Source organism: Schistosoma mansoni, chromosome 3 (genome assembly GCF_000237925.1).
Source record: "Schistosoma mansoni strain Puerto Rico chromosome 3, complete genome".
NCBI classification, from domain to species: domain Eukaryota; kingdom Metazoa; phylum Platyhelminthes; class Trematoda; order Strigeidida; family Schistosomatidae; genus Schistosoma; species Schistosoma mansoni.
The window spans coordinates 27436883-27455831 of NC_031497.1; the positions used below are offsets into that span (position 1 = coordinate 27436883).

At 36.2% G+C, this 18949-nt stretch overlaps 1 protein-coding gene across 1 annotated transcript in view; it reads left to right on the top strand.

The window, feature by feature from the left end:
- The window catches only part of Smp_181250 (putative hypothetical protein), a gene marked incomplete at both ends in the record, with an annotated part of 52153 nt that overhangs the window by 8743 nt on the left and 24461 nt on the right, over nucleotides 1-18949 (top strand). The window contains 4 exons of the mRNA XM_018799840.1: nucleotides 971-1233; nucleotides 3468-3633; nucleotides 14862-15101; nucleotides 17165-17358. Of these exons, the coding sequence (XP_018651589.1) occupies nucleotides 971-1233; nucleotides 3468-3633; nucleotides 14862-15101; nucleotides 17165-17358 (863 nt within the window). The remainder of the gene's footprint in view (nucleotides 1-970; nucleotides 1234-3467; nucleotides 3634-14861; nucleotides 15102-17164; nucleotides 17359-18949) is intronic.

The window sequence follows — 18949 nt, forward strand, 5'->3', positions numbered from 1 at the left end:
ACAATCATCATCAAGAAAGTACACGTATTTATAAAAGCTTTTCTGCACAAGATACCCGAAATTCGTTAGCCGGACACCATCAGCAACGACGTACTGTGTTAGAAAAGAAATCGCCTTTAAAAAAAATTAAGAGATCAGTAAAATACACTGGAGTTGGATGAGACACATATAAAGGAAATTATCAGACTACATCACCAAGCACGCCTAAGTTCGAAATTCTGAAGTCAGAAAGAAAATGTTCAGATCAAATCACACCCTGTCTTGAGAATTTGAGTGAGACATCAAAAATAAACGAATGAAACTTTTGGTAAGCAAAGATGGATAGTGGCTAGCAGTGGAATCCAGGACGCGCGTTTCGTCCTGTTTGGGACTCGTCAGCTGGATATACCGGCATCTCAGAGATGATGTTCACTCTGAGACTCGAACCCAGTACCTTTCGCTTCAAACGCCAACGCGTTATCCACTCGGCTCACCCTATTGCAAAAGCAAGTGGCTATCAGGACTCAGTGAACGGTACTGGGTTCGGGTCCTAGAGTGAACATCAATTCTGAAATGCAGGTACATCCGGATGACGAGTCCCAAATTGGACGAAACATGCGTCCTGGATTCTGTAGCTAGCCACTATCCATCTTTGCTTACCATGCTTGTGAATTAAGGCTTTATCGACGCAATACGAACAGTATGCACATATGCCAATAAGAGACTGATCAATTACAGTCCTAAACATCAATGGGAAGATTCAACCAAAACAATACTAAGTGAATGAAACTTTTGAACAATTAGATGGAAAAGATTGAGAGAGAGTATGTTGGAGATTCCTGACCGGCAGCCCATTTGCGAGAAGAATTAATGAACGTAAGATCATCGTTGCTTACAATGCTGATAAATATGGTTGTAAAAAGTTTTTTCTAACAAATATGTGGTAATTGTTCAATGAGAAAATTACATTTGTTATCCTTTGATATTTTAGCTCCTCCGAGTAAACCTTCTATTACTGTTAACACCCATAGTACTGCTGAGAAATTGTTTAAATTAAGTAAAGAATCAAATAATGACACATATATTATTGAAGGTGAATACCTTGATTTGATATGTCAAAGTGAAAAAGGATTACCTTCACCTCAAATAGTTTGGTCATTTCTTCCAATGGAAAATACAACAATAACTTCAATGAAGTTGGAAGTATCACAAGATATAAATTACAATATACATGAATCATTACAGAGAAATGAAGTAAGCAAAATTCAATTTACTTTATACTTTCCCAATGTATCTTTAGTTTTTTCTTTTCAACAATCAATAATATTATGAGCAGAGATGGATAGCGGCGGACAGTGGAATCCAGTTTGAAGAGCGTTTCATCTTATTTGGAACTGGTCAACTGGTTGTACCTACATCTCAGAGTTGATGGTCACCCCGGGATCCGAACATAGTACCGTTCGCTTCAAACGCCATCGCGTTATCAACACAGCTACTTAATTCAAGGGTGAACATCAACCTTGGGATACAGGTACATCCAGCTGACAAGTCCCCAAATAGGAGGAGACGCTCATCCTGGATTCCACTTCTAGCAACTATCCATCTGTGCTTATAAAGCTTGTAGCTTGAGGCACTATCGAAACAATCCGTACAAGATGCACATATGCCAATAAGAGACTGATCAATTGCAGTCCTAAACGTCTATGGGACGTTTCAAGTGTACAACACCAAGTGAATTTAAACTTCACCCCCATCGCACAAACAGGTGCCTATCAAGGCTGAGTAGCCAAGTGGTTAACGCGATGACGTTTGAAGCGAACGGTACTAAGTTCGAGTCCCAGAGTGAACATTAACTCAGGTACATCCAACTGACGTGTCCTAAATAGGACGAAACGCTGTGACAGTCAAACAAGGATTTCATAATAATTTTGGTGATCATCATATTTTTACCAGATTCATTTTTATTTTTGTTTTGATAAACTTGTAAAATTTAAATATCACTCGGTTAGAGTATAAATTATGAACGACCTTTGAGTGATGCCTTAGTGACTTTGAGAATGTCCAACTAATTTTTATGGCTAAATAAGAGTTATAAATTTATTATTTATTTATTTATACACATGAATATTGGTACAACGAGGCACCAGATATATATGCGTCGCACAAATCTCATTTGATTTCTGTGAGAGCTGTGATACTGCTCAGGTGCCAAAACTGAAGGAGGTGGTTTACATAATGAGCCACACCCGGAGCCTTTGACCTAAAGATCTGATCCACAAGTCAGTGGAGTATGGTGAGGAGATGCAGTCCCATGGTAGCCGGTGACCAGCAATAGGTTCATACGCCATTCGTTCCATCAAGACAATGGAGACTATGTGCAGTAATGGTTTGGAATTAGGGTTTTCCATTTCCTCTGGGTGGAGTTTCGGTGTCCACCAACCCGGCTAAAGCGCCGGACATTCGCTTTTCGTCCTCTCAATTTCGTAATCAACAGTAATGCCACGAGATGTCAGTGAGTAGGACTTCACTTTTAGAGGCTGTATACGCGTGGCCATGTGAGATCATTTCGACAGAGCTATAAACCTTTGTGAAGAATAAAGATTATAATTTACCGTTGATGGTTAGAGGGAAGAATTATATTTATAGTTTTCATCACGAACTGGCATCAACTAAAGTTCCAAAACGCTATTCAGCCGAATGCAAGAAAGTATTTCGCGCTAAAATCCACGTCCTGCGATCTTAAATCTGATTGGTTCGTTCATAAATTATAGCCTCACCTATCACTCTCTCTGGAAATATATTAAGTCCCGTTCTATTTGATGTTATCAATACTATATAAGCAATAGGTAGAAAGACAAGGTGAACCTCTCGATTAAACTGAACTAGAATTGTATACTAGTGTTTTCATAACTTCAATGACAATTCAAAAGCTCAAGAAAGTACTAAAATATCAGAATACGACAGTTATGGAGAATGTTGAATTTGCATTGATTAGGAAACACTGTAACTTTTCAACAATACTCATCAGGTACTCATTTCCAAATAGAATTTCGGGGATATTGGTGAGTAGATGTAATCAGTGAGTTTCAATAATTTTGTTTTGGAAACAATAATCCACAATGAGCGATGAAAGATTGTTTTACATTGAGGAGAATGGACAGGTGCTCGTCAACGATCCTGGATTTGATCCTCGGTACGGTTGAGTAAGTATATCATAAAACAGTACTACGCTAAGATGAGAAATCTCTCCCGTACTTCTTGATATTCACTGTTCGTTCACTTGAGGTCAGTCCGTGGTGTACATTATGGCAATATCCGAGTACCAAGTTAAGTATAACAATAGTGAATATTTCACTACTAGTGGATTATTTGCTAGTCGATCGTTGGAATTCAGTCAGTAGTAGCTAAAATTCAATTATAAATAGTACCTCATTCAAATGAACAATTTTTAAACGAAATTAAAGAGTCTTTTATCATTTTCATTGTAGAACACAAGATCATCAATGTATATTCCAACAATTGTTCCTTATGGAAATACATCCAGTCATTTTCGTTTGAAAGTGTCCCGGTCACATGATGGTATGCGTATTGTATGTAAAGCTGTAAATCGAATAGGTTCAAGTATATCAGAACCATATGTAATCTCTGTAAGATGTGAGTTTTAAGATTCATTTTATTTTCTTATAACTATATGAACCTATTGAATGAAAACTACTGAGGTCAACCATGTAAACATGCTTTAAAGAATGTGTCTACTCAGTAATTTAGGATGTACTGTTCAAATGTACGTAATCTATCTGACCATATGAGTTCATACTACAAACACCAGACTAATATCCTGAGTTCAGTATTGCTATCACACGAATGTCATGATCACTGATGAATTTTTGAGATTACTTCTATAGGATCCATTGTAAGATGCTGAATATAACATGATCGCTTTGGTTACATTTCATATTCTGTATTATATGTCTCTTTATAGTCAGAAATGTTTTGGTGCACCATCATTGTTTTCTAAGAAGCAAGCGTAAAACATAAACCGTCTAGATAGAAATGCGAATTGTTATATCTTGGTGTCCTGGTTAATATATCACGTGATACGATCGTCAATTACAACATCGACTTACTGACCAAACTAATGACACATAAATCACTACGAGCGGTCCAGAGTAAACTCTTGATTCTTATTAGTCCACTAAATTAGTAGCTTCTTGCCTAACCCAGCCAGTTTTGTTCAGAACGTAAGTAACAGCCGCCGCTATACAAATCATATATTTCAGACATACTGGGTTTATATACAGACAAAAAGTAGTTATGTGTATGGGAGATTGTAACTAATAAATTAGGAATAATTTTAGAATAGTGAATTGTATACTAATAGTCAATAGGTCAAATGGAAGCCTATAATAAACTTATTCACGCCTGTTACCCCTCGTAGAGCAGCATAGGCCGCCCACCAGCGTTCTCCATCCAACTCTGTCCTGAGCCTTCCTTTCCAGTTCTTTCCAGTTAACATTCTACCTTTTCATATCTGCTTCTCTTTCCCGGCGTAATGTGTTCTTTGGCTTTGCAATTTTACGCTTCCCTTCCGGATTCCAAGTTAGGGATTGCCTTGTAATGCAGTTCGGTGATTTCTTTAATAAATGTCCTATCCACTTCCAACGTCTTTTCCTAATTTCCTCTTCAGCTGGAAGCTGGTTTTTCCTCTCCCATAAAACGCTGTTGCTGATAGTATCCGGCCAATGAATGTTGAGTATGTTGTGTAGACAACTGTTTATAAAAACTTGTACCTTTTTGACGATGGATGTAGTAGTTCTCCACGTTTCAGCTCCATACAGTAGGACTGTCTCGACGTTCATATTGAAGATTCTCACTTTGAAATTCGTTGACAGTTGTTTTGAGTTTCATATGTTCTTCAATTATAGAAACGCGGACCTTGCTTTGCTAATCCTCTACTTGACATCTACATTAGATCCTCCTTGTTTATCAATGATGCTTCCCAGCTTATAATAAAGGGAATATGAATATACTTATAATATAGTAACTTAATGGTTATCCAATAAGACTATATACAATAATAGTCCATAAGTATTTTCCAGCAGTGACCATTCATTTATTCTTCGACCAGATGTAAGCCAAACCTTCGTTATACTTTAAATGTTTACTAACGGAAGTTTCAGTAGAATATATTAACCCTTCTCTATTATTTACTAAAATAATTTCAGATGCCCCAGTAATTTTACAATTTCCTGATGAACCTTGGATTGTTTTATATGAAGAACCAAGTACTACTGTATGTCATGCTATTGGAAATCCTAAACCAACTATATATTGGATAGATCAATATGGTAAAAGAATATCAAGTAAGCATTCAAAACTCTATAATAACTCTATAATACATACTTAGGTCAGAAGGGGTGTTTTGTGGAGATTACAGTATTTTCATAGTTGAAATCATGAGTCAATTGAAGCTAGATCACCATGGAAAACCTGGAAGCACTGGCCGGCCGTTTCGTCCCATAATGGGACTCCTCAGCAGTGCGCATCCGCGATCCCACACCCTCGAGATTCGAACCCAGGACCTACCAGTCTCGAGCCACAGCTCTTAACCAGTACACCACTGAGCCGGCATCCAACGGTGTTAATGTCTAACTTCAACCGATCCACGAAATTGAACAGCCATTCACCAATGTTATCAGTGAGTTGATATCTCCCAACAGACCTGGTTGAACTCCACTGGTCACTGCTTCCCACTAGAACTCCAGGACATGTATCTTGAAGTCAGTCACTAGTGAGTATAAATTTGTAAATTGTACAGCGAAACGTCGTAAAGTTTTCACCTGAATAGGTTATGCGATAAACAGCCATAATGATGTATTAAAAGAAACAAGAAAACAGATAACTTATTGAAATATCTAGATGACAGAAACACATAGCCTAGATATTCAAGCAGGTCGCCCGTGAATAGACTGACTCCTTTCGACCAATTTAACAAGAAATATTATATTTACAATTGACTGATCACTGAATGGTGATCAATATCATGTATGTCAGGTCCTTCTGAATGCAGATCAAATCCTATCGATCAATACGGCCACCAGTCTAGCTGACTTAACACTATATTGAGATAAGATGATAAATGATGGGAGGTAGTCAATAGGAAACCCTGTACCTAGGTTTCGTGCTACTTGGCACTCGCCAGCGAGGTGTAATTATCTAACAGTTTCAACTTTAATCGATACTGAAAAACACTGCATATTATTTTCTATAACTTGAGTAATTAAGCCACGCGTATATAGCCTCTACCAGAGAAGACCTACTTACTGCCTTCTAGTGACATTACTGTTGGTTACGAAATTGAGGGGACGAAAAGCGAATGTCCGGCGCTTTAGCCGGGTTGGTGGACACCGAAACTCCACCCAGAGGAAATGGAAAACCCTAATTCCAAACCATTACTGCACATAGTCTCCATTGTCTTGATGGAACGAATGGCGTATGAACCTATTGCTGGTCACCGGCTACCATGGGACTGCATCTCCTCACCATACTCCACTGACTTGTGGATCAGATCTTTAGGTCAAAGACTCCGGGTGTGGCTCATTATGTAAACCACCTCCTTCAGTTTTGGCACCTGAGCAGTATCACAGCTCTCACAGAAATCAAATGAGATTTGTGCGACGCATATATATCTGGTGCCTCGTTGTACCAATATTTATATGTTTAAATAAGTAAAATAAGTAATTAAGTAGTATATTTATCAGTAGTATTGTATTGTTTTCATTCATTTATTCCATTTGTATCTTTTTTTAATTCAATTGGAAGAAACAGAACAATTAAATTCAGCTATCTTGAATAAAGAAGTCATATTCAATGATGAATTAGGAAGATTTTCTAAAAATAATTGGAGAATGAATGTTACTTGTTATGCTTATAATCTAATGGGAAGTATAAAAAAATCATTGATCATTGAATATTATTGTAAGTTAAATATGAATTACATTAACAATATGTATATTTGTAATTTTGGTCAAACAAAATTGGACACTTCGTCGAGGAGTATAGGCTGCTCACCAATAATCTCCATCCAACTCTGTCCTCGGCAATCCTTTCCAATCGCTATTCATTCTTTTAATGTCTGCTTCTGATTTCGATGCAGTGTGTTCATTGTTATTTTTCTTTTTCGTTTACCTTCAGGATTTCAGGTGATGCAATTTAATGATTTCCGAAATGTACGTCCTATACACTTCCAACGTCTTTCCCTAATTTCCTCTTCATCTAGAAGCTGATTCACTCTCTTCTGCATTGGGTTGTTGCTGATGATATCATGTAAATGGACATTGAGTATCTTGTGTATACAACTGTTTATAAATACTTGTTACCTCTTTGGTGATGGTAGTTGTAGTTGTCTAAGCTTCAGATTCATATAGTAGAACTGTTTTGACGTTTGCATGGAAAATGCTGACTTACGTTAGCTGGCAGACAGTTGTTTTGAGTTCCATGTGTGCTTCAACTGTTAGAATGCGCACCTTGCTTTTCAAATGCATGCCTTCACATCTGCATCAGATCCTTCTTGCTCATCGATGATGCTGACCGGATACATGAAAGTTCTCACATCTTCCATAGTTTCTCCATCAAGTGTGATTCAGTTGTTGTTCTCTGTGTTGTATTCTAGGATCTTCCTTTTTCCTCTTTTAACGTTGAGAGCTATTGCTGTAGAGACTGCCGCTACATTGGCTGTCTTCATCTGCATTTGTTGCTGCGTACGTGATAAAAGAGCTAGGTTATCTGAGAATTCCAAATCTTCTAATCCTTTCTGAACTGTTCATTGTATTCCGTGCTTTCCCTCAGATGTAGAGGTCTTCCTAATCCAGTCGACAACCAGACGAAAGAGAAAGGGGGAGAATAAGCAGCCAAGTTGGTTGTATGTTAAAAACAAATGTATTAAACATTGTGAAAATAACGAAGACAGAAAGATTAACATTAAAAGAGTAAATTAACGTAGAAAAAACTGCACTTGACCAGCTACGATAAAAGTTTAATATTTAATTAGGAAAATCATTTGGCCAATGTTTTAAATGTGATCATGATGAACTGTGAATCCATATACATTTTAAACTCATTTAGTAATGTTTGTTTGAATCTTCCCATTGATGTTTTAGGATTGCAACTGGTCAGTTTCTAATTGGCATATGTGCATACTGTGCGTATAGCCTCAATATAGCCTTAATTCACAAGCATTGTATATACAATATGCACATATGTCAATTAGAGACTGACCAGTTGCAGTCCTAACACATCGATTGGAAAATTCAAATAAACAATACTAAATGAATTTAAACTTCACCTCATTTCACAAGCAAGTAGCTATCAAGACTCAGTAGCTGAGTAGATAACGCGATGACGTTTGAAGCGAAAGGTTCTGGGTTCGAGTCTCAGAGTGACCATCAACTCTGAGATGCAGATACATCCAGCTAACGAGTCCTAAATAGGACGAAATACGCATCAAACTTGATTCCACTGCTAGCTACTTCCCATCTTTGCTTACATATACATTTTAGTTTCGTCTTCTGACACATAAAACATATTCTTTTCTTAGTCATATGTGTTTAGTATCCAAGTTATTAAGTATTTCAAACTCATTGATCACTGAGTAGTCATAAGTGCTATTTGTGTCAAATCGCTCATAGCTCTGATCAAATCTTATTAACCAAGCTGTAATGTGGTCACTTATCTAAGTGATTCTGTAACGTGTGCACATTGTTGTTATGTACGTTAGTGTTTGGAGGTCGTATTCAAGGTTCGGAGATTCCTATCTATAATCTCTAATCGCCACCTAACAAGTTGTCAAGTACTTTGTATCATCAGACAGCTTCAAGAAATACGACTCTGAATGAGAAACTGAAATCATAAAATGATGGAGGAAGTTTCCAATTCAAATGTATAGTTTTTCGAAGTTATATTTTCAGTTACGGATGGGTTGATTGCAAGATTTTCATGCTTATTCTAGACTTATTCATTAAATGAGAATGAGTTATTGAATCACTAAATTAATCTATTTAGACGAATGAATTTGCGATTGATTAACTGTTTGGGACATTTTATTTTTTATATTTCCCTACGCTTCCGTTAACTCTGTATAATTGAACCGAAACTGTGAGATTGATTAACCTGTTCTTTATGAATTGATGCAATTTTAAAGTTTTAAAATTAGTTGAAGAATATTTTCAATAATAGGGTTGTGGAGATTGTTAAGTTTTGATTATGATCATAATTTGATCAATGTTAGACTATCATGGGAAACTTGGAAGCACTGGACGGCTGTTTCGTTTTAGTATAGGACTCCTGTCTTGTGCATTATGGTGGTTGAGCACTGAAGAGGAGTCTTATACTAGGTCGAAACGGCAGTTTAGTGCTTTTGGGTTTTCCGAGGTTGTTTAACATTGATTCATTCATGATCCTAATCAAAATATGAAAATTGACTAGTTTGAAGAAGTCATTCAATCATGACCTTTTTGGAATTTTGAATGATAAGTTTTACATGAGATACTATGAATTTCGCATTGCAAAGACATTTACTGTATATTCGAAGTAATTTGATATTGAAATGTGAATTCATTGTAGTTAGTCACATAAGTGACTTTCCGTTAAAGTGTAGCATCCAAGATACTTTACTCTTGACTAGATCATCCTTCTTCGAATAATTTCATTAAATAAATGACATTTTCAGTCCTTTCAACCGTTTTACACTTGTTTTAGTGTGAGTATTTATTAATTTCGGTCCACCAGGTGCTTGGTAGCTGTGTGGTTGCGCCACAGGATTGAGCTGTACTGTTCGGATTGTAGCGTTGAAGCCCACATAGTGTCCGATTCTCATATGGGGCGGGATTGAGCTGTATTGCTTGGGTTAAGCCTGGGAAGTGTCTGGCTCTCCTGTTAAACAGTATTGAGCTGTACTGTTTGGGTTGTTGCGTGAAAGTCTGAATAGTGTCTGGTTCTCCTGAAAACCAGTGCAAGATTACCCTGGCCCCTGAGGGTATTTAATGTAACTGTGAACCATTAATTTAGTTGGACCATTTTGTATACAATCCTCTTGTTTTTGTATATGCATTGTGTATTTAATTCAAATCCAAACTCAATTAATGATCAATAAACTGATTCGGTTAACAAGACAACATCCACCATCCTCTTTAGATTCACTCCCATTGTAGGGGACAAAAACACAAGTGAGGACAATCGGATGTATTTGAACACCAAATGTGAATCAGTTGTCTTAAACTTGATTGTTCCTTTTGAAAATATCAGTTAATCGACTCAGACTTTAATGTTCCTTTTATTTCCACACCAATCATTCACTGTTCTAGTTCTCTTTTCTTTAATCTTCTTAACCTTCTGCCTCCAGAAATTTCACTTTCGATTTTTGATACATACTACGTTTATTTGTCGATATCAGTAGCACACACCAAACTGTAGTAAAATTTATTGGTCTATGTGTATTCCCAAAACATTTTAAATTGGACTACCTAATATCACATTGTTATCTCCCATATCAGGTCAAGTCTATATATTATATATTATATGATCAAATAAATGCTTTCGATGGAGTTTTGTTCTCTGAACTGGATGGTTTGATCGTCAATATTTCATCGTCCTTCTGAACGACAACATCAGCACATACTTCCGGTTGTTTGAGTTGATGATGTCGTTCAGAAGGACGATGAAAGCTCTACAACCTCAAAGAACGAAACTTCATCAAAACCATTCATCTATGCTACAAATCTTCCCCGACATCTCGATTAATTTCTACACATTATTGAGAAAAAATGCTTAAAGTTGGAGAGCAGAGATTTCTGAATCTATTGATCTACTGAAATATCAACTTGACATAACTCATAAGAATTAACTACTTATATACTTCTAGGAGACAAATAATTTAATCAATATTGTTTATATTATGTCATATATAATGAAATATATAAATTTTGAGTCATTAGACATCTGAGTCTTACTACAGTCAGTCAGTCAGCTACAACGTAGGACCAGGCACATATATACATCGGTCCAAGTTACCATACCTTATTAGCACAACAAGATGAATAGAGAACTCGTAGAAGTAGTTGCTTCAATGATGATGATATATAAAGTCAGTGAAGACAAAGAGTGTATATACCTAAACCATTATGATCAATTCTGAGCCATATCACACAAAGTCTTACTACACATCAATGTTTCATTATTGTAAAGACTTCATTGATACTTTTTTTAATGGTTTCTTTTATTGATCTTACTTTTTTTTCTTGTTTTAGTTGCTCCAATCATTAAAACAAATGATATTATCTATGCTTATAATAATGAATCTATTCAACTCACTTGTGATGCTATATCTAATCCACCACCAATCAATATTTTTTGGTATCGAAGATCCAACAAGATAACATCATCTTCATCATCGTCATCAACATCATCATCATCTTCTTCTTCATCATCATCCAAATCATCATCTCCATCATCCACATCTTCATCTAATTTGATAAATATGAACCATATTCATCATTCTGATCTATTTCAATCAATCAGTAGTATATCGAAATATTCAACAAATTATAATCTAACAAATGATCATTTCTATTGGTTTAGTCCAATATTGAAAATTAATTCAATTACAATAGATGATCATGGTATTTATGTATGTGTAGTTGAAAATAGAATCCACTTAAAGGCTCAGAAATCATTTATTTATCGTAGAGAAAGTGAAACACAATTATTAGTTTATTGTAAGTTTATTATACTTTATTAAAGTGTCATTTGATGTTGAGATGATGGAGATGGTTTGTAGCTCAGATGGATGATTTTGGATGAAGTTTTGTTCTTTGAGCTAGATGGTTTGGTTGTGGAGCTTTCATCGTCCTTCTGAACATCGTTACAGAAATCATCAAACTGTATCACGAGACTAGCGCTAAATTTTAATGTTGAAGTGTAATAGAAAAGAGGAAGGACAAAGTACACATTGTGTATAGGAATGGAAGCCCATCATCCGTCTACTAATGACAGTCCGGGGTTTTCCGAGTGAGAAATGTAAACTCTAGATCAATGAAGCGTCTCTTGGCGCAAAAACATGAAATTCAAAGTTTCAAAAAAAAATTAAAAAAATTAGGGCCTTTTTTGATGAAGTTTTGTTCTGTGAGGTGAATGGTTTGGTCGTGGAGCTTTCATCCGACTTCTGAACGTCATCATCAGCATAAACTTCGGGTAGAAGTGAAGTGTTTGAATTTCTCTACATGTGGTTCACAGCTTGTCCTATACACCACGATGTTGATTAGTTCTTGTTGATTTTAAATCTGTCATTTTTTTATTTCTTTGTTTTGGTTGTATCTCACATTGGTTTGATTTTTGTTACTATGTTTGATGTAATTTTATATATGATTTTGATAGGGTAATGAAGAAGATGAAGATCTATGTTCTGAACTACGTTCTGATAATTCTGATAATCTTTGTCGTTCTTATCAAACACTAGTGAAATTTAAGAAATTTTTTGTGGAGATTTTAGTAATTTTATAGTTGAAATCATGAGTCAACTGAAGCTAGTTCACCATGGAAAACCTGGAAACACTTGACGGCCATTTCGTCATATTGTGGGACTCCTCAGTGGCAGTGCTATACCATACTTAACAGTGTTTAGAATAGTATTCTTTTTTACTCGTCTTCTATCTTCTCATTTGCGACTAAGACGGCTCTATTGTTCGATTGTTCAATTTATACGCTGTATATTAAGAATCTAAGCTCTAGATATAACATTACACGTATTGTTTAACTGAATCCTCTTTCTAAATCCATTTTCGAAGTTTACGATTTCATTTTAAAGTGATAGATCATAACTTATGTTATTCTCAATAACCATCAAATTGTTGTTGGTGACTTCATTAAACAAACGATTAATTGTTTCATCTCTTTGATCTCTCGTTACCTATACATTATAATGAAGAATCTTCATTCACTTACTTACTTACGTACGACTGTTATTCCCAATGGAATATAGGTCGCCGACCAGCATTCTCCAACCCACTCTGTCCTGAGACTACCTTTCTAATTCTATTCCATTCTTGTTCATTCTTCTCATATATGTCTCCATTTCTCGGCGTAATATGTTTTTTCGTCTTCCTCTTTTCCGTTGGCTTTTAAGACTCCATGTGAGGGCTTGCCTTGTGATGCAGTTAGGTGTTGTCCTCGATGTGTATCATATCCACTTCCAGCACTTCTTCCCGATTATCGCTATGATAAGAAAGATGAATTTTACATCAATTTATTGAAGATTTGAAATGTTTTGGCGGGAATCCTTATCTCGACTTGTTATCAAATAGGATTCGTCATTGTGGTGTGTTTGTAATCTGAATAGTATCTATCTGGTGAAACTTCAATCCTTCATTACTTATTGTCAGAGTCAAACGTATTATCATTAAACCATCAGTACTGAAACTTACTTACCATAGGATAGATATTTGGATTGGTTATTTATTGAGCTATTATCATTCATGTTTGTTTATTTGTGAATGTCACATGACCATGACACAAAAACCTCTTCTGATAATAATCAACACATGCTCACTAATGACTGGCTTCAAGAAGTATTTTCTGGAGTTTTAATGAGCAGCCGTGACCGGTGTATGTCAACTAGGTCGGTGGTGAGATAGTGACACACTGATGATAATGGTGGATATGTTGCTTAATTTCGTGCATTGGTTGAAGTTAGACATTAACACTGTCAGACGCCAACCGGCTCAGTATTCTAGAGGCTAAGCTTTCATGCGCGAGGCCGATAGGTTCTGGGTTCGAAACTCGTAAGGCAGCGTTGTGAATGGGCACTTCTAAGGAGTCCCACAATTAGACAAAACGGTCGTCCAGTGCTTTGAGGTTTTCCATGATGATCTAGCTTAAATTGACTCATGATCTCAACTATTGAAATTACATAAATTTCATAAAATTTATAGAGCTCTTGCAGTTTAGGAGGTTGTATTGTTCCAGGTATTACACATTTGAATTTCGGTTTAAAAAATTATCAACCTTAAGGTTTCTTTCTTTTATTTTTTCTTTACCAAAGATCCACCTGGTAAACCAACTATTCAAAAAATATCAAATCCTCAAATTGATGAAAACATAACTATAGTATTACAATGTATTCTGAATGATAAATGTAAGTTATCAAATTTTTTTGTGGAGCTAATCCATGTAATGTAGAGTCAGTTATCTACCCCAAATAATGGAAGATGGTTGCGCGATTTCGTGGATTAGTTGCAGTTAGACACTATCATCGTTGGATGTCGAAACAGTGGTCCACAGGTTAAGCGTCCGCACGCTAGACAGAAGGTCCTGCGTTCAAATCTCTCTAGAGGAGTCGTGAATGCTTACTGCTGGGAAGTCACATAGTAGAAAGAAGCAGAAGTCAAGTTCTTCCAGGTTTTTGATGGTGGTCTAACATCAATCAATTCATGATCTCAATCATAAACATAAATTGTTTTATGTACATTATAGGAAACACAACTTCATCATATGCTGTTGAAAGTAGAACTTTCTGCGAATTGAACGCTTTACTTTATTTTCACAGTTGAAATCATGAGTCGATTGAACCTAGACCACCATCGAAAACCTGGAAGCACTGGACGGCCGTTTCGTCATATTATGGAACTCCTCAGCAGTGCGCATCCACGATCCCGCCTTGCGAGATTCGAACCCAGGACTGCTGAGGAGTCTCATAATATGACGAGACGGCTTTCCAGTGCTTCCACGTTTTCCATGGTGATCTAGCTTCAATTGACTCATGATTTCAACTATGAAAAATACTGAAATCTCCACAAAACCCCTTTTGAATACGATTTTCTTTTTTTGAACAGTACCCGGACTTCCAATTCCATCAATCGAATGGTTATGGAGTCCAAAATCATGTAAAACAGCAATCAAATCCAAATCAAACAATTTAATGACTCCAATACCATATAAATCGAAATTTTCAGAATATAAAGATCAGTTACTAATCAACCTAACGGATACATTTATGGATGGTTTATATTATTGTTTAGTACAAAATGATAATGGTAATACACTAAGTGATCCAGTTAGTATTACTGTACAAGGTAAGCTTATTATTATATAATCTATACTTTGTGTTGTATCCCGTGGAGATTTATGAATGGTAACTTTGGGGATCCGTTTATGGATCAATGTGATATGCATATTTCCTATTGTGTAATTGCTAAGTAACTAAACTATCCATATTCATGTTCCCCTTATTATAAGCTTTATGTTGATCTATAAACTATTATTATACGATTTACTATTCTTGAGTTATCCCTAGTCTATTGATTACTTTCCCCCCATTCACAGTCACATTTGGCCAAATCTTGTACAAATGTTGTTTCTTATTTTATAGTCCGATGTGGTCTGTCTGTTTGGTATATAAATTCAGTATGTTTGAGAATAATGATTTATATTGTAGAGGCTGTTATTGGTGTTCTGAACTTACCTGGCTGAGCTAGGCAGATAGCAGGATCGAGTAGTCCTCAAGACTGCTCACACGGCTTTTGTGTATCATTGGGCGATCAATAAATACGCTCCTCTCTGATTGGCGGTGATCGGCACGTTCATATATCAAACAGGGCACGCACGTACTCACACGATATAACACTTCGTTTAATCATTCTGTAACGTATGGCAAAGTATGTTTTATCAGTTGAACATCGTATGACGACAACTTAATCATATTGGAAGTATCTATTATATGTAAATTTAATGTAGAGGTTGTATAGCTCATTATTATTTTATTGTTTTCAACAAAGACTGGGATTATAAGCAAAGATGGATAGTGGCTAGCAGTGGAATCCAGTTTAACGCGTGTTTCGTTCTATTTGGGACTCGTCAGCTGGATGTACCTGCATCTCAGAATGATGTTCACTATGAGACTCGAACCCAGTACCGTACGCTTCAAGCGCCATGGCGTTATCCACTTAGCTACTGAGTCTTGATAGCCACCTGCTTGTGCAATGTGGTGAAGTTTAAATTCACTTAGCGTTGTTTATTTGAATCTTCGCATTGTTATTTAGCACTGCTATTGATCAGTCTCTTGTTGGCAAAGACTGACATTAATTAGGCAATAACTGAGAATAAAGAAACATTGAACACCTATTACCTCCTTGCATGAGATAACTCTTCGTCTGTGAACATTCGCATGCCAACCATGGGTCTTATGCAAAATGTATCAACTTAACATTGTCCTAATAATGACTTGACATCCAATGATTTATATTTAAGACTTGTATCACATTCTGATTCTCAATGGTTTTATCATTCAGATCAGGAGTCAATGATTTAGTTACTCTGAAAGTAACAGTTATATTCAGTTTCGATTGGTGTTAGTTACATGCCAGCTTGAAAAGTACTTCTATCTCCATGACAATATCTGATTCAGTTTATTTCATAACAACTTTATACAAGAAAGTGAACTTTATTACTGATTAATTATGCAATATACTACTGATATAAAGAAAACCCAGTTCCTAGAATTCATATTTTAATTAGCATTGTTCTCGTTCTTTCTTTCTTTATCTTCTTGACTTTCTGCTACTAGACATTCTATTCCTGACTAGCGTTATATACTACTTACGTCTATATAAGTAGCACACAACACAGAATGAGCGTTTTATACGAGTTCGAACTCGTCAGTTGTTGATGTTGAGATAGATTTTCGATTCAAATAGCAACTCAATATTGACTGACTTAATATAATTAGATAATCATTACCATGTGAACTAATACATCAATTTGTACTGTAAATGATTTTTGTAAATAAAATTGTTACCTTAACCGTTTTTTTAATAGTTGAGATCATGAGTCAATTGAAGCTAGACCACCATGGAAAATTTGGAAACACTGGACGGCCGTTTCGTCCTATTATGGGACTGCTCAGTGTTAGTGTGCATCCACTATCCTGCCTCACGAGATTCGAACCTAGGACCTATCAGTCTCGAAACGGCTGTCCAGTGCTTACAGGTTGTCGATGGTGGTCTAAAACTACTATAATATCCCCAAAAACCCTTTTTGATATTAAGCGTTTTTGTTGAATTGAAATAAGAAGGTATATGAATGAATCTCAAACTTGTCTCTATAACATCTGAAAGTTCTGTATTTTCTTGTTGTTTAGAAGAACCACAAATCATTGAACAACCAAATATTGATAATGTATTAAATCCATCTTTTAATTCAATTCATAAACCTTATCTTCGTTGTGTTGCTTATGGTAAACCTGCACCACAAATTAATTGGTTTCATGATAATTCCATTATTCTTACAACATCAACTTCTATGAATTCTATTACTCTAGGAACTTTAAATGATGTAAGTTCACATTGATAAATGTTTTTTTTTTCTTTCGAAATTATAAATGTTGAGTTTGATTGAAGTCAGATAGTTGATTCTGTAATATAGGGATGACGGCGTGCTTGAACATCTGGGCTACCTGTTCCTGTCATCTAGATGTTTCAATAAGTTATCTAATTTATTATAAGAAGGGATTTTTTATGGAGATTTAGTATTTTCATAGTTGAAAGCATGAGTCAATCGAAGCAAGACTATCAGGGAAATACCTGAAAGCACTGGACGGACGTTTCGTCCTATTGTGGGACTCCTCAGTAGTGCGCATCCACGACCCCGCCCCGCGAGATTCGAACTCAGGACATAACAGTTTCGCGCCAGAGCACTCAACCGATAGACCACTGAGCCGGCATCCTATGGTGTTAATGTCTAACTCCAACCAATCCGCGAAGTTGAACAACCGTTCACCAGTTGCCTTCAGTGAATTTGCATATCACAACAGACGTGGTTTGGACTCCACTGGTCACTGCTCTAGCGGGAGACTGATAGGTCGTGAGTTCGAATCTCGCGAGGCGAGGTCTTGGATACGCGCTACTGAGGAGTCCCACAATAGGACGAAACGTCCGTCCAGTGCTTCCAGGTTTTTACTAATAGTCTAGCTTCAAATGACTCACGCTTTCAATTATCTAATTTTATATGTTTTATTACATCATTATGGCTATTAGTCTCATAACCTGTTCAGGTGCGTTTCTGAAAAGTGTATAACAATTCGTTGTAGAAGTTACAAAAGAGTCCATTGAAACACATCTTGGTTGCTAGCAAAATGCAGCGAAAGCAATGTACATTGTTTAGATGTCAATTGACTGAACTGTTTATACCTAATTGGCAATCACCCAATATATGTCATCAAGATCGACCAAGAAGGAAGAAACGGTGATATTTTTTTTGAAATACATTGTGTTGAGAGTTCCATATTGTGCCAAAAATATAATGTTGAATAAAGCTAATAATAATAATAATAATGTAATAATCTGGTGTCAGGATGGCCGAGTAGTTAAGGCGTTGGACTTGAAATCCAATGGGGTTTCCCCGCCCAGGTTTTTTAAATAATCTGGTTACTTTCTGTTATGAAATATTTATATTGTTTGAACTGACACTTAAAATTTAAGTTTACGATTACCAAGAATTCAAAGAAGCGACTTATACTGAGTTAGGAAACTTGTGGCCGAGAGGATGCGCAGTTAATTTATGGCGTAATAAGACCGCTAATTAGAGAGCAGCGAATTATCGATTGGAACAGTGACACACACGAAAACCGTACGAGCAGTCTAGAGTACGTATTGATCCTGCTTTCTGCCTAGACCAGCCAGTTAAGTCCAGAATACCAATAACAGCCTCTGCAATATGAATCATTATTCTCAAATATACTGAGTTTATATACCAAACAGACTGACCAGATCGTACCAGTAAAATAGAAAATAACATTCGTACAAGAATTAGCCAAATGTGAATGTGGGAGGCAGCAATAAATAGACTGGGTATAACTCAAGAATAGTAAATCGTATAATAATAGTCTATGGGTCAAAATAAAGTTTATAAAAGGCTTACATGGATG